This window comes from Gymnoscopelus braueri (assembly GCF_963280865.1).
Source record: "Gymnoscopelus braueri genome assembly, chromosome: 15".
Lineage (NCBI taxonomy): Eukaryota > Metazoa > Chordata > Actinopteri > Myctophiformes > Myctophidae > Gymnoscopelus > Gymnoscopelus braueri.
In genome coordinates this window covers 35924044-35940551 of record NC_137620.1, presented here as the reverse complement: position 1 = coordinate 35940551, position 16508 = coordinate 35924044, and the positions used below count along the sequence as shown (strand labels likewise).

The window sequence follows — 16508 nt, the reverse complement described above, 5'->3', positions numbered from 1 at the left end:
GTGTGATTTATCCCTTTTATGTTTTGGGATTTAAATAATGCAGCTGTGTGCTTTCATTCACCCAAAAACCTCAATCTGTCTCTTTGCACCCCAATTTCCGCCCCCCCCCCACCCCTCATTCCAATTTACTCCTCCCCTAAATCCATCCATCCGTCTCTCACCCAGCTGTCTCTTGGCCTCGGTCCAGGTGGGCTCCTTGCCCAGGAGGGTCATCACTGCCATCATCACCGTCTCCACCAGCGCGGGGGGGCGCCCGTACGACTTGATCTCCGTCAGGTCCTTCTTGTTCAGAGACTCCAGGGCCTGCGGAGTCAGAAAAGAGAAAGTTGTGTTTTAAAAGAAATAAGAGTGGCAGCAGACCTGCAGTTTTCTGGGTGTTTGTTCCAGATAATGTGGTGCATAAAAACTAAATGCCGCTTCCCCACGTTTATTTGAGGTTGTAGGAACAGAAAGCAGACCTTTCCCCAGATGACCTGAGAGGTCTGGATGGTTCATGATATGGTACAAGATCAGAAATGTATTTTGGCCCTAAACCATTAGACACAGTAGTATTTTGAAATACATTCTTTGACACAGTGTAAAGATTTAAGAACTGGGGCCCTATTTTTGCGCAAGCCATCCCCAATGCAATCTTACGCTCTCTCCCTCCCTTTCCATGGAAGAGCGACGTTGCCTTGGAATAAAATTATATTGATGCACGGAATGGAGTCGAGCAGCAGCGTTCTGAATCAACTGCAGTCGTCTGATGGATTTTTTTTAGGGAGACCTGTAAAGACACCGTTACAGTGGTCAAGTCTACTGAAGATGAATGCATGGACGCACGTTTTCCTAGATCCTGCTGAGAAATAAGTCCATTAACCCGTGCTATAGTTTTTGAGGTGATAGTAGGCTGATTTTGTGATTGCGTTAATGTGTCTGTTTAAATTTGGGTCAGAGTCCATGGGCGCTGACTTTTAATCCGTCTTTCTCGGCTCCAATAAACTATTACTTCGAAACGCGGCACGAAGCTACGCGCTTTGAGCTTGTAGATCTGCTACTTTTGATTCTTTTGAATTTGAATCCCGAAAAGTAACAGTTTTAGGCATATGAGGTTTCCACCCGACAGAGACGGTATCAATTTAGGGGTCCTTGACATGAACAAGTTTGAGAAGCACTGCATTAGTGAGACAACTTTACTTCCACTATACACGCGGAACTACAGCGAAGCGCACACGCTGCAGGTTGAAGGCAAACACGCCACAGCAGATGTACCAAGTACAAAGTCTTAGCGGATCAAACATCACACATGGGAATCGGAGGCAATTAGACGGCAGACACAGACAGCACATAAAAACCCATCAAAATGACACAAAGACGCATCCCGGAGGGTCTCGAGTTGACAACATGACACAGACAGTCGCCAAATTTCAATACTCTAACTTCTATCCTCACATCCTCCACTCAAGTGAATCATATAAATCGGTGACACAAAATAAATTATACATGGGTTTTGGGTTTTTTTTCTCCCCAATTTAGTTGCTACACCACTTGATTCCTCCCACACACATTTATGTGTGTTGTTGTCACTGCTGTCGTATCCTGGCTCACCTGCCAGCAGTGGTGGAAAAAAGTACTCAAATGTTTTACTTAAGTAAAAGTATCAATGCTGCAATGTAGAAATACTCTGTTACAAGTAAAAGTCCGGAATTCCAAATGTACTGGAGTAAAAGTACAAAAGTATTGGCATCAAAATCTACTTAAAGTACCAAAAGTAAAAGTACTAAAATGTTTGAAAATAGCAGATTTACAAGCTCACAACGAGTCACAACACGTCACGATTGTGAGCTTGTAGATCTGCTATTTTCAAATAGCCTATGTATAAAATAGGGCTAAAGGGGTTAATGTATGTTTTATAATATAATAATTTATATCTGCAAAGTAACTAGTAACTAAGGTTTTCAAATAATTGTAGTGGAGTAAAAGTACAATTTATCTGAGATGTAGTGGAATAGAAGTAAAAGTACTGAAAATTAGAAATACTCCAGTAAAGTAAAAATATACCTCAAAATTGTACTTAAGTACAGTACTTGAGTACAGTACATGTACTTAGTTACTTTACACCACTGCATATAATTTAACGAAGGTATTGTAATTTTGACAATAGTGACACGCCACCTTCATGGCTTCCTCCAGCGCGGGCAGCGCCACCTCCAGGTCCCGCTGTGCGTTCTCAGCCATGGTCTTACACTTCACCTCCTCTGCAGCGATCTTCTCACTGTGGGCACTCACCACCTGCACGCACGCACGCACGCACGCACGCACGCACGCACGCACGCACGCACGCACGCACGCACGCACGCACACACACACACACACACACACACACACACACACACACACACACACACACACACACACACACACACACACACACACACACACACACACACACACACACACACACACACTTTAACAATTTATTCATACTGTACAAGGACACAAATATTAAAGGTAGAGTTAAGGTTACATTCACAAAATCATGGCATATGTCTTCATGATACAATAAGCATGTCACTCAGTGATCTATGGGTATAAGTAACAGCGTTTCCGCCATATATGACGGATGCCAATTTTGAATGACCTTAATTGGTCATAAAATCTTTCTCTCTAGGCTAGGGTCAAATGTGCAGGCTATCTCTAATAACCACTTCTCTGGACTCAACCATCAACCACAACAACTTCTGGTATATTAGCTGTCAAAGATGTAAAGATGTCTTGGTTATCACAGCAGCACACAAACGCACGCACACGCACAGACGCACGCACACACACACACACACACACACACACACACACACACACACACACACACACACAATATACGAATAGGTCCACTAATATCTTTGTTGTACAACAGTGTTGTGAGGCAAAAAATAGCCGATAACAGATTGGTTGCATGTTACCATGCGACACTGGCATGTTATGGAGAATACATCACGCAAAAAAATATAATATGCTATGTTTGAGAATGTTCGCCCACAATAGGGACGTCCGGTTTAACGTTCCGTACAATACTTCTGAAAACACAGAAGGATGTTCTCCCTGTGCAGTCTCTTGTCCAAGAGCTCTTCACACTTGAGTTCTGGCAACTGTCCCCTTTTTTATGAGAGAGTTCTTGTTTCAGGTCTCTTTTTTCTGTCTCCTAATGTTGGTTGTGTTCCCATTTGTTACCATACAGTCACCATATATTTGTATGTCTCAGAGTGTCCCAGTAACATGTATTTTTGTGTATTTTGTTGTTGTATCTTTAATATTCAATCTTTTATATTCAATATTTAAGTATGAATAATGAAATGATGAAATGTGCATAATTCACTGTCACACTAAAATAGTGTGTTGGCCACTGGTCAGTAATGGGTAATTATCCACCCCACCCATGCTGATGGGTATACATTGAGGACACTCCCATGTAACGAACACACCTTTGTCCCAGTCCCTATATAAGTGATGAGTGGATTCATTCTCTGTTAAACCCTGAGGAAGACTTCACCGTCGAAACGTTGGTTTCATTTTAAAATAAACATTTTGCATCGTGGCTAAGAGCTGTGCGGCCTCATCCTCTGCCAATACCCGTACGATACTTCTGACAAGGGGTGTCGGGTAAAAAAATTACTGAGGGTCGTGCCATGAGGTATAAATCAGCCTTAGAGCGCATGATAAGCAAGACTCACTTTAACACCACTGTGTTATTGTCCGTCAGTGAGCAAGGTCGCACAAAATTGGAGATTTATCCTCGCCCCCCAAAAGATTAAGGGACACAAAGACCAACTGGGGCTTCTGGTGGTACAAACCGATGGGAGTGATGCAAGGGCCCTCAACTCTGGCCCCATGGGGACCCAGATAGAGGACAGCTGGTGGACCACTCTGATGAGTGATTCAGACGTGGATGCAATTAACCGGCTGGCAACATGGCAAAGCTCACAGTGGCCTGTGTCCACTAGGACCCACATGCTGAGAACAACAATAACATGGGTATTGGCAAGTATGCAGCCAATTTTGTCTTGATTTATTATTTCAACCTGGTGTTCCTATGTTGGGGATGTCATTATAGGCAAAGAAAAACAGAAATAGCAGATCTACAGTACAAGCTCACTAGCTCAGTGTTCAGTGTTAAGTTCATGTGTTTATTGTTTCTTATCTATCAAAATGTTATTTGTGTTTTTTACCTTTCTTTTATACATTAAAAGGTAGGGTAAGTGATATTTTTTTGTTAAATTTAGTATTAACACATCGAGTGCCATAAACGGTCCGGACCGTTTTTGAGGATCCAAACGAGAAGTGCCGAAAACGGTCCGGACCGTTTTTGACCCAATTCTATTTTTATATGAGTGGCCCACGTGGGGCGCTAAAACGAAACTTTGACATCACCCAAGGAGTTTCTGAGAAGAAGAGGCTGGATGTGGCTCCATGTCAAAAATCCTTCCGGTCGGCGTTTTCAATGTTATCTCCTTGACTAAAAGCTTAATATCTCCATTTATTTTTAACGTGGTGGAAATGAGCCGTTTTCGATCGGCGATCACGCTGCAATGGAGGATCGCGTTGGAAATATTATTGTTCCAGGCGTTAGTCGGGACCCTCCGCCGTCTCGCACGCACGCTTTGTTTACATGCACTTCCGCGTCGGGGCTTCTACAGCACGAAACGTATAACGCAAGTGGATGGAAGAAATGCAGGCACTCAACGTATAATATTTTAATAAACCTCTGGCACCCAATGTGTTAAATAGCTCTATATTCTGACAGTCCTCATTGATACCATTCATTGATGAGTGTTTGTTCAGTAACAGGAGTCTCCCTGTCTCTCCAGCTCTTCAGTGAACTGAAATTGCATTTTCAGATTTGGATACAATTTTTTTCCAATCAGGAGAGAGAACTCGCACAGGATACAGATTAAACAAGTTAAATTGGAAGTGGTGACACAAAGAAATGAGCTGACAAAATTGGAACTGGAACAGTATAGAAGCTGATAAATGGGGACTCTCTCCTGATTGGCTGAAAAATTGCAAACCCTGGCCGACTCCAACCTCCATTGCCATTTAAGTAGCAATACCACAATGTAGAAATACTTTGTTATAAGTAAATGTCCTGTGATAAGAATGTTGCTTGATTAAAAGTACAAAAATATTCTCATCAAAATATACTTACAGTACCAGAAGTAAAAGCACTCGTTACGCAAAATGTCCCATTCCATACTTTTTTTGTAAGTAGGCTATTGCACTTGAGTGAATGTACTTAATTACCTTCTGCTGTTCGTCGGCCTCCTTCTTCTGCGTGACGATGACGTCCAGGTACTCGTCACACTGCCTCTGGAAGTCGGCCATGTTCTTTTTAGCGGCGGTCAGCTGCAGGGACATGGCCTCCACCTTGGAGCGCGTGTCGTCTATCTTCAACAGGCCGGTACGGAGCTTGTTCACCTGCTGTCCCAGCTCACTGTGCTTCTCTGACAGCAGCCTGGGTGGACAAACACACACGTAAATGTTTATGTATCGTCGCTGGTCGGGTGTACAAACCTTATACGTACCAAACCGTTGCCTTTTTTTTTGGGGGGGGGGGGTAGTGAAATTAGCCGAACTGCTATGTTCACTACTTTTGTGCCACGCTCTTGTATGATGAAGAAGGGCATTAACCCCCATCTGAAAATGTTTTGCTCCAGGGACCCCCAAGAGAGAAGACGTACAATCTCGCAGCGCGGCACGAAGTCACGTGTGTGAGCTTGTACATCGGCTATTTTCTCGACAAAATTGCCAGTTACAGTGTCCAACCCAAATTTCACATAATATGTGCAAATATACAGTGACAAAAAACACCCGCGAGGAGTGTGGACCACACTGTTATTGTGTTTGTTCATGTATCATTCTTGTTCAAGAGAAGTCGACAATTCCCTAAGCAGCTTTGACATTTTAATTAGACCAAATGTTCATATTTAGCCCATTAAGACCGGAAAAGCATCCGTGTCATTTTTTGATTTCTTTGGCTATTCAAAAATAGCAGATCTACAAGCTCATAGCGCGGCACCGAGTGCCGCACTATGAGCTTGTAGATCTGCATTTGTTTTGTGAAAAATCGTGAAAATGTGTGCAAATCTTTGAATATATATATATATCTTTTTAAAGCGAACATTTTTAACTCAACTCTTTGCTTCTGGGGATTCTAATGTCTTCTAAATCCTACCAGTTTTTTTCTTAAAACTTATGTTGCTATATATATCAGTGGTTCTCAAACTTTTTCATGTCAAGGACCCCCAAAATGATACGTATTGGGCCGCGGACTCCCATCTCAAAACATTTTCACAATTTTTCAAAAAAATAGCAGATCTACAAGCTCATAGTGCGGCACTCGGTGCCGCACTATGAGCGGCACCGTTGGGGGTGAGAGAGAGAGAGACCCGTCAGCCTGCGTGAGGGAGATCGAGGGACATTCTGCTCATTATTAACTTTCACACAAACTCTCTAGCAGATGAGAGAGATCTCACAATCAAAGTCAACGTCCAGAACAAAGTCCAGCACACGTTTTCAGCCAAGCCTGCATACTGATTTTTTTTGCCATTCATTCATTTTGGCTTTAGCTCACAGTCCATGTTCACAGTACAAAATGTCTGATCCTGGTTTGCATTACACCAGTGTTTCTCAAACTTTTTCGTGTCAAGGACCCCCAAATGAATATATATTTGACCGTGGACCCCCCCCCCATCTGAAAATGTTTTGTGCCAGGGAACCCCGGAAGAGAAGATTTCTGTGGAAGTACATTTGCTTCACTTGAGTATTTCCATTGTTGATAGATTATACTTCCACTCCACTACTGTACATCTCACAGGCAAATATTGTACTTTTTACTCCGCTATTGAATTATTTTTTACAGATATAGTTACTGTAGTTACTTTGCAGATTTAGATTATTAATACAAAACATGCATTCACCACTTAAAGGGATACTTCACTTTCGGGCCGGGGACACATTTAAAAAAAATATTAAAAATAAATGAAAAAAGTTATGGAAAATTCATGGCCCCCTCACACATTAGTAGGACACTCTAATGCGTGAGGGGGCCATGAATTTTCCATAACTTTTTTCATTTATTTTTAATATTTTTTTTTAAATGTGTCCCCGGCCCTAAAGTGAAGTATCCCTTTAAGCCCCATTTTATGCTTCGGCTATTCAAAAATAGCCGATCTACAAGCTCACACCGCATCGCGGCGCGTTGAAGATCGGCTATTTTCGAAAAAGCTTGAAAGTAGTACTTTTAATTTTGTAAGCAGTTGATGCCATTACTTTTCTACTTTTAATCAAGTCCAATTGTATAGTAAGTGGAGTATTTCTACGTTTAGGTAAAACCTAGCTCAAGCATCAGTGTTCAATAAAAGTCATTCTTTTCATAGCATTAATTCAGTGAAAAGTTTAAACATATACATCCTGCACATTCTTGCAGATTTTCTAACAATGTTACCAATAGATATAGGATTTAATGACTGGTTTAGTAATTGAAGGGGAAGTTGCTTATAGAATCATGTGAGTGACTCACTCCCTCTCATAACCCTGGATAATAATTGCTGACCTTCAACAGCACTGCAATCAAATTAAAACAGCATCAAATCTGGAAAGAAAAAAAAACAGACTGGCCTCTAATTAGCTATAGTTTCCAAAGAGAAAGATAGTTTTCTCTCTCTGCCTTCTGATTGTTAATTTATTACAGGGTAGAATTACCTAGGGGCAAATTTCATATAACATTGCTACTGTAGGTGGATATTCAATTATGAAAACAAAATGAAGGAATATAGAAGACGCTGACAAGCTAAATGAAACGTGGACAAAGTCTGATATCGTCTCTGTCGGGTGGAAACCTCATACTGTATGTCCAAAACTGTTACTTTTCAGGATAAAGAAAATAGCAAAAGTAGCAGATCTACAAGCTCGAAACACGGCACGAAGCGACGCGTTTTGGCTGTACAAAAATAGCAGATATACAAGCTCATAGCGCGGCACTCGGTGCCGTGCTATGAGCTTGTATATCTGCTATTTTTGAATAGCCAAAGAAATCTAAAATTACAGAGATGCGTTACAGGTCTTAAAGGGATTGTAGGCGATTCAGAGATAAACAAAGAAAAAAACTCCAGCAGTTCGTTTCCCCGACCACCAGGGGGTGACGCACGGAGGACTTCCATAGACTTAAGGGGACTTCTAAACGGGCCATGCCGAATATAGGTTACTTTATTCGGATACAATTCGCGGAACTGCCCGCCCCTGCCGGTTCTCTGAATTTTTATTTTTAAATAGGCTCTTTCATGACAAATTGACCACATATATGAAGTTAAACAACTAAATTCTATCCAAACGCTATCTGAAAAGTAAATTATGTGCCTCAAAAACGAAGTTTGAGAGCATTTTAAAACCGAAAGTAAAAAGTTCACACGGACACGGACGCGCACGGATGCGCACATGCGTGTGTTAATTTACGGCCCGCCACAAACATAAACAGTAGGGATATACGGATTTCAGAAAGAGGACTGTGTTTCAATGCAGGAAAACACCCCAGCATCATTATATAGTGGCTGATAGAGGGGAAAAAATGCAAAATATATATATAGACATATTTTTCAAATTTAGGCTTAATGTTGCCAACAATCCCTTTAATAATGGGTTAATTTACGAAAAATATGTCGGTTTATCTGCCCGACAACGACCGGCCCAAAGTGACGGTAGGATTACTTGTTGTATCCAGACACCAGCTCCAGGTAGTTGGTGGGGGTGACGTAGTTGTGTCTCCTCAGCTCCAGGCTCATCCTCCGGGTGGAGCGGACCACCGACTGATGCACCGTCACACACACACTGGACACCTTGGTCTGGATCTGCAACACACACACGGGGGCAGTGGTGTAAAGTAACTAAGTACATTTACTCAAGTACTGTACTTAAGTACAATTTTGAGGTACTTTTACCTTACTGGAGTATTTTCAATTGTCTATACTTTTACTCCACTACATCTCATAGACAAATATTGTACTTTTACTCCACTACAATTATTTGAAAACTTTAGTTACTAGTTACTTTGCAGATATAAATTATTACGTTATAAAACATACATACACACACTTTTACTCAAGTAACCTTTTGAACACATGCCTTTTACTTGTAACAGAGTGGTATCGCTACTTTTACTGAAGTAAAATATCTGAGTATTTCTTCCACCACTGCACAGGGGTCATCAACATGCCGGCTTGTGATGGACATTTTCCTCGAACAAAATGTTTGCCACGGACATACAAAAGGAGTGGTCAATAATAATATTATTGATTATATTACCAGAAACACATAGATCTAGCCCTAAATGTGTACTAGTCCAGTAGACACGATGGAGAACGCATGCTGTATTTTTAAAGAGGGAGAGTGTTTAGTCAAATGAGTCCTAACACTTGACTTGTCATGCAAGGATGGTCTTCTCTGAATGTCTAAATGATGTTGTTAGTTTCCGATCCGATTAGTGTTCAGCAACCTTTAGTAGCTGTGACTTATATAGCACATTTTCACTTGTTTAGGGAGAGGTCGGAGATTTTGTTTCAGTGTGTTAACTGCAACCCTACCACAGTAAAGAACTACAAACATGGTGACCTCTACTTAGTTACCTAAAGTAAATATGTCTATTTGGGCACCATGCTGTCATGGCTTTTGAGCCTTGGTCCATTGTCAACTAGGTTTAGTTAGACCATAACTTACACGTGTTCTTGGGGTCACCCTGGGGTTACCTCAAGCTATCATTAGATAGGCTGACATGAGCACCTGGTGCCAGCATTCAGCACTGCTGTCCCTGAATTGTGTCAACAGACTTGGTCAACAGTTGGCAATCTTAGGGTGATATCATTGTTTATGACTGACCCCCCTTATGAGGAGTTGAGTAGTCAGCAAGGCTTGTCGCAGTGATTGATCAGCGCCGCATTATAATGTCACACCTGAAATTGCCAAGTTTTGTATCACATAAGGGTTGGGGTCTGTGAAGTGGCTTAGCATAGCGAGCCACGAGGTAGACTATATGGGCGGGAAATCGAGTTCCAGCGGTCAGGGTGTCTGTGTAGACATGGTGGGCCCATTGAGGGCCCCAAGTGTATTTAGTAAAAGCAAATGGCACGGGCTTCAGGAGCCACGTGGAAAATGTCAAATGTGCTTAATCTATTCGAGCTGCAACCATTCATTAAGCTTTTGACCCATAAGGAGAAGAGCTTTATTGACAGGAGCCACAAAAGAAATTATAGTAGCACTAATGCATGGGTCCAATTTTAATTGGACATAGTAACACTTTGATTACACCTGGTACCCTTAGCATAGGTCGTCAGTATCATTGACAGCGCCTAGTCCTAGGAAAAACAGTTTGTAACAGTGTAAATAGTAGATTATAGGTACGTTTTTAGTTACAATTGATTATGAAAATAAATTCAATCCATTATAAAACTACATAGCCGAGAGTTTCTTACAACCGTCAAACTTAATGTGTCGTTTTTAAAGGAGAAAGAAAAACTTTTCAACACCGCATGGGCCTGAAGTTGAATCAAGCAGTTAACTATTAACACCTATGGGTTTTGGGTGACTACTATATTGGTTTGTATGGGGCGGTTTCATACACGTTTGAAGTGTGCTTTCTCATACCACGCGTGCAAACCATATGCCCGCCCTACAATTACAAGATATAGCAGACCACATAAGTTATTGATTTTTAGGCAGTGCCCAAAAATATATCACACAACTCCAACACTTATAAGTTCCGTCCGGGGACCTATAGACTTGCATAAACCAAAAGGTAATAGGAATTGTTTAAACGACCCCGATGATCATGGTTAGTTCAGCCGCAGTGGTTTACATGAGTTTAAAGAATACGCCTATCATTAAATGACCCAGAGGTGTGTCCTGGTTAGATAGCCATCATGGGGCGGTAGGCTTACGTCACTCCTGTGTGGAAATATAGTACAAGCGTCAACCTCATGTCTGTTGCTATGACTACTAGTCATGCGTCATGGGCAGGACTGGTTTCTGGGAGGGTGCATTGCGCGCCTCACACAGAAACATGGCCCATACGTCTCATGACATGACCTTTTGAAATAGACAAAAATTGTTTCGCACAGGTTGCTTGTAATGCACACAAAATTAAGGGTCCCCCCTACAGCATTTGGCTAGGGTAGGACACAAAACTAGAAGGAGTGGTACATGCAGCAAAAACTGGTGAAGTACTAGTGGAATTGTACTTAGTAGGCCGTGTGAAGATGAGACACGGTTTCCCTGATAATTATTTTGAGGTGTTTAGCTTTGTTCGAGACCTAAAAATGTAAGAGGGATTATTAGTCCCAGGTTCCTTAGTTTAGTTTTTTTTTTTTTTTAAATAAACGTTTATTTGGTTCGAATAGTAAAGTATCTTTGATTGAGAGAAAAGTCTTTGAAGGTTCCTTTGGGTTTTCCCCAAAATAACCGAGATTCAAAAGAGAAAACAAAATTTTTAAATTTGGAAAAACTAATCAGAGAGAAGTGAAATTTATGCGAAAAAAAAAAAAATCTAGTTTGAAAAATTAATTCCAATTCCAATTTTTTTTTTTATAAACCTTAACTAAATTCAATCTCCAAAAATTAATCCCAAAAAAAAATTAATAAAAAAAAAATTCAATTTTTTTTTTTTTTTTATTAAACTTTAAATAATTTTAACCAATTATAAAAACTTCAGAATAAACGTGAACAATCTGCAAAGTATCTTTGGCGACCGAAACGTTGAAAAACTGACGGTATTATAACCGAAAATACTTTGCAACTGTCAAGATTTATTGTGTTGTTTCAAAAAGTAAAAAAAAATATATAATCTGTTTCCAAATTCGAACTAAGATTAGCTTTCCGAATCAAGCAGTTAACTTATTAACCCTTTACTTTAAAACGAGCTCAAATTTTAACTCAGAAAATTACTATGGTCCGTTGGGTTTGGATCCACCAGGCTCTGTCTGTGAGTTGTCAATGAAATGACCCAGATGAAACTTTTGTCACCCCGGTTTTGTTTGTCAAACTCACAGTCAAACTCTCGCCGATTCGAACGCACCATTTATAGCTAAACCTCTAAAAACAACACTGGATCCCAGTCTGTCTTCACACAACGTCACGTCACCACCACAGATCTTTATCTCAAGTGAATGTCTCACTGGAGCTCAACTGTAGTGGGGGAAGGAGTTCTTAGCTCCACAAAGCCGTTGCACGTGCTGTGACGTTATAAACGGGAGGGGCGTGTTGACGTAATTCAAAATGGCGCTAACTGAAATGTCACGGAAGGACCAGACCGCAGTCGCCAGGCTGTACATGCCTGCTGGGTTTGTGTTGAAAACACGGCTTTCCTTCCGGACAGCAATTTTGCACTCAAAGTTAGATTACGGGTCAGTTTGAAGAGGACAGCATTTGGCTAGGGTAGGACGCGCATTGGTTTTCCATGCGGTCTGTCTATCAAACCGTGACGCGACCTTGATTGTGGGGAATCTGACTATACTGCGGTGTAGGGAGGTGCTAAGATACGGTTAGCGCTAACCATATGAGACCTCATACACTCACAAAGTATAGTAGGTCACCGTTATGTAATTTGTAAATTTTGTTGTGATTTTTGGCGGAGACAAAACCCATGTCTATATATATAGCTCCCACAACTGTATCACCATCATCTGTCCGGGGGAAACTAGCAGATCAAAACTGCTCGTCCCCCCCATAGGAAAGCACAGAGGAGACACCTGTAGCGTTGGGGCCAGGGTCTGTAGGCGCTTTGAAGACATTTGTTTCACTTAAGAGCATGCAACCTTGCAGCTACTCTTTAGTTACTCACAGAGTATCATTCTTGACTGATACACAAACACAGGTAAACTACGTCCCTTGAACTATGGCTGCTTATAAAAATTGCCATACCAACTGTTCTGGCTGTTACAGAGTATAGGGCATGACTCTATTTCTCTTGTGACAGGAGGGGACTTCTTATAGCTCCAGTTGTACAGGTCGGTTGAAGCAACCTGATCTCTACACCTTTTTGAAACGGTGGAGTCATGGCTCTCAACTCAACTCAATACAGCCCACCTAGTCTTTTCTCAGTGCATTAATCACCTCGTGCTGGACAAATGTCTTTGTTTGGGCACTCTCCCTTCTTTTTTTTTTTCGGAGTGGTCACAACAAACAAAATTGGTGCCTCAATATATACTGCATGGGCCGGCAACGTAAACACTGTATCACTGAGAGGATACTCTAGCGTATACGGAATTATATTGAATGATCGTGATACTGTTATTGGATTTTTAACACTTGAGAGCTTGGTGAGTATGACTAGGTTGCAAAAATTGCGTACGAGTGGCATACAATCAAATACTTTTAGTTAATTTAAGTATGCAGTAGCAGTGTGCAGTGACATTGTTTTCTCATTTAACTGGGAGTAAACAGGATTGAAGTGAAATGTAATTTCAGTCCAATCTTCCCAGAGAATTCAGAAGCCCGGATTAACCGGAACAAATAGCATGGAACTACTCTCATACACACTTAGGACTATGGGCCTAGTTCCGAATGGTAGTATAAAAGAAACTGGGTTTCTTAGGGAAAAAGGCAAAATGTTCGAGCTTACTCAAAACAAGCACTATTTTGATCAGGATTTTGCCAAACTTTGACCTATACCATTGTTTTGTCCTTAATTTGAATTGAGGCGGAAACATTAAACCAATTATACTTAGGTTCCCATCAAATCATGGTGAAATTAGCAGTGGTCACCTACATTCCTTTCTTTAAAGTCCCTTTTGAACTTGCAAGGCCTCACAGCATGGCACTGGAGGTAAAATAATAGGTGCTGTAATTTCTCAAACCGGGTTACATCCGGTACTTATAGTTATTCTGTCTCTTCTTCGTAATATACCTACATATGGGATAACATATGCCAGTATACCACTTTGAAGATAAGAAAACTGGGCTTACATATGTACCCTCTAGACATCCTGTCTCCTCTTCGTAATACCCTTACATATGTTATCCCATATGCAAGTACATTACGCTGAAGACAAGAACACTGGGGCCACACACGTAACCTTTAGTTTTAATCGTCTGGTAACAGACTCTCATCATTTAATAGCCTAAGATTGTTTCCTAAATAGACGAACATAACTTTGAAATCATCAGGATAAAAATTTGAGGATTTAAAGTACATTAAAATTTGAATCCTTATTCGAAAAGTTAAAAATGTTAACAGCAATTTAGCATGTAATTGTTTAAAATCTTCAAAAAAATTAATTATCACCATAAAATGATGACTTCACGTTGAAATCCAATTCGATTCAGTCAGAGTTTTGTCATAATTAAACCATCGTATGTAGTTGTTCTCTTAACAATCAACAAATCATGGCTTTGGATCGACAGAATAAGAATCATGAATTCAAAATCAAATTAAGTGAACTCATAGGTAAAATTTGGAATAATCAAACAATCACACCAAGTCTTTGCATGTCGTTCATTTCAGAATTTTGGCTCATTTGAAAGCCAGGTAGCCACTGTAGGCTAGTATAAATCAAAGTTTGCGGCGGAGATTAATTGAGATAAATTGGGAACTTGAATAGAATTTATTCAATAAAAGTTCCTATGCTTGTCTTAATTTTAGGAGTAAGTCAACAACATTTAAATTGATCGGTACACCTCTCAGTCCTAGTACTCTACAAACAAGTATCACAGTATCACAATATTCAACAGACATGTTTATGTTGAGCCCAAGCAGGGAGGAGGAGGAGGGGTGATTTCTTGCCATTCTGTCCACGCCTGGATAAACATTTGGGTTGGAAGCTACAAAGCTGAGTGGCAGGGCCCTCACATGAAGGTTGTAAAACTTCCCCCCCAATCCATGTTGGATTCAGTTAGAAAAACACCAGAGCAAGACATTTGGAGTGTGACAACAAACACCCACTACCTCCAAAAATAGTAGCCTAATGCTACCCAAATGCACTTTGCTGGAAAATATCTCATGACGGAGGGAGCCTTTTAATTCCCTTAGGTTAAAAGAGGGGACCTCCCTCACCGTCCAACGTGCTTACGTCACAGGGGGCTTACCTATTAGTCCATAAAATTCAAGAGGGCTGTTTACTCTTTGTCTTGAACTTTTATGAATGAATAGGTGTTTTATTGGAGCCATGTGACAGTGTCTGAGATTTCACCCTGTAGGCTCTTGTCAGCCGGTCAAGATGAAATCTGAGACACGCTCTGCAAGACATAGACAAGCCAAAACATTTCTAACGTCTCACCTCCTCTCTCTAGTCTCACAGAGCCCTATGGTTTTCAGCTGTCTGGTTTAATCAGAACCAGGCTACTGTCCTTTTTCTCAGAGAGAGAGGATACACCCCCACCTCCAGTAATCAAGTTACTCAGGGAAACAAAGACCCATAAACTTAGTTTCCTGGTTCAGTGGTCAGAACAGAATTTCCATTCCGCTCTGTGCCACTGGGGTTTGAAATTGGGAATCTGAGGATAGGAATAAAATAAAACCATTCCAAATCAAAAGTTTCAACCTGTTATTTTTTTCAAACACGGTCTGTAAGCTTTTAATGGGATTCTGCGAGGAGGAAGCGTCACAGTTGCTATCCTTTCAGTAATCCCCTCCTTTTAAGACAGTTAAAACTATCTAAAAGGTTTCCTAGAGACCATAACAGCTTTACTAAAGTTATAAATCTCAGTCCAGTTTAGACGTAATTTACACTTGGTTTTGCTTAGATTTTTGTTATCTGATAACTATCTTTCTCTTTTTATTCATAAAAAGGCCATTGTAAATTAGTCAGGATTTAAAAGGGAAAGGCTCTTTCTAAGTAGCTAGTTTAAAAAGAATATTTTTCAACCTTTTGAGTGCCGGACTCACCTTAAAACATTTCTTAATTTGTTTCCCGGGGGGAAGACAAAAACTCTTTTTACTGTGTCTCCTTCGTTCTGCCGAACGCTTTTGAAACAGTTTTAAAAGGGCGGATCAACTTGCATTCAGCGGTTATCAGCAGCAACCCCTTTTATGCTTTTTTTTTAAACTCAATATTTCCAAGAACTGCTTAAAAACAGTTCTTAAAAATCTTGAGGCTCTTACTTCTGCTCTTTACTCACACACTTATGGGCAACAAAAGTGCTACTGTCTATTCAACTCAGCTGTCGTCCGTCCACTGGGGACAGCAGACAGACTTGCTTCAGCACAGATATCCACAGTTATGATCAACTTAATTCACTAAAATTGATTACGAGAAAAAAAAAGAGAAGAAAACAACAACAATAATTGGCCTATTATTATTCTTATTTTTACCAGAAAAAAAATTTTTTTTTTTCTTTTCTTTTCAAAAATATGATTTTTGATATCTCGGTGTTTACAGTACGTACAGTATTGGGATAAGAGTCTGCCGAACGCGGGGCACCACCTGTAATCATCACACGCCGAGATCATAACTTCAGCATGGTACAGGACGTAATATTTCATAAATCATATA

At 40.6% G+C, this 16508-nt stretch overlaps 1 protein-coding gene across 1 annotated transcript in view; it reads right to left on the bottom strand.

Annotated features, from left to right (window-relative positions):
* The window catches only part of dnah2 (dynein, axonemal, heavy chain 2), a gene marked incomplete at both ends in the record, with an annotated part of 428475 nt that overhangs the window by 59343 nt on the left and 352624 nt on the right, over window positions 1–16508 (bottom strand). The window contains 4 exons of the mRNA XM_080450915.1: window positions 162–303; window positions 2155–2271; window positions 5278–5488; window positions 8740–8879. Of these exons, the coding sequence (XP_080307041.1) occupies window positions 162–303; window positions 2155–2271; window positions 5278–5488; window positions 8740–8879 (610 nt within the window). The remainder of the gene's footprint in view (window positions 1–161; window positions 304–2154; window positions 2272–5277; window positions 5489–8739; window positions 8880–16508) is intronic.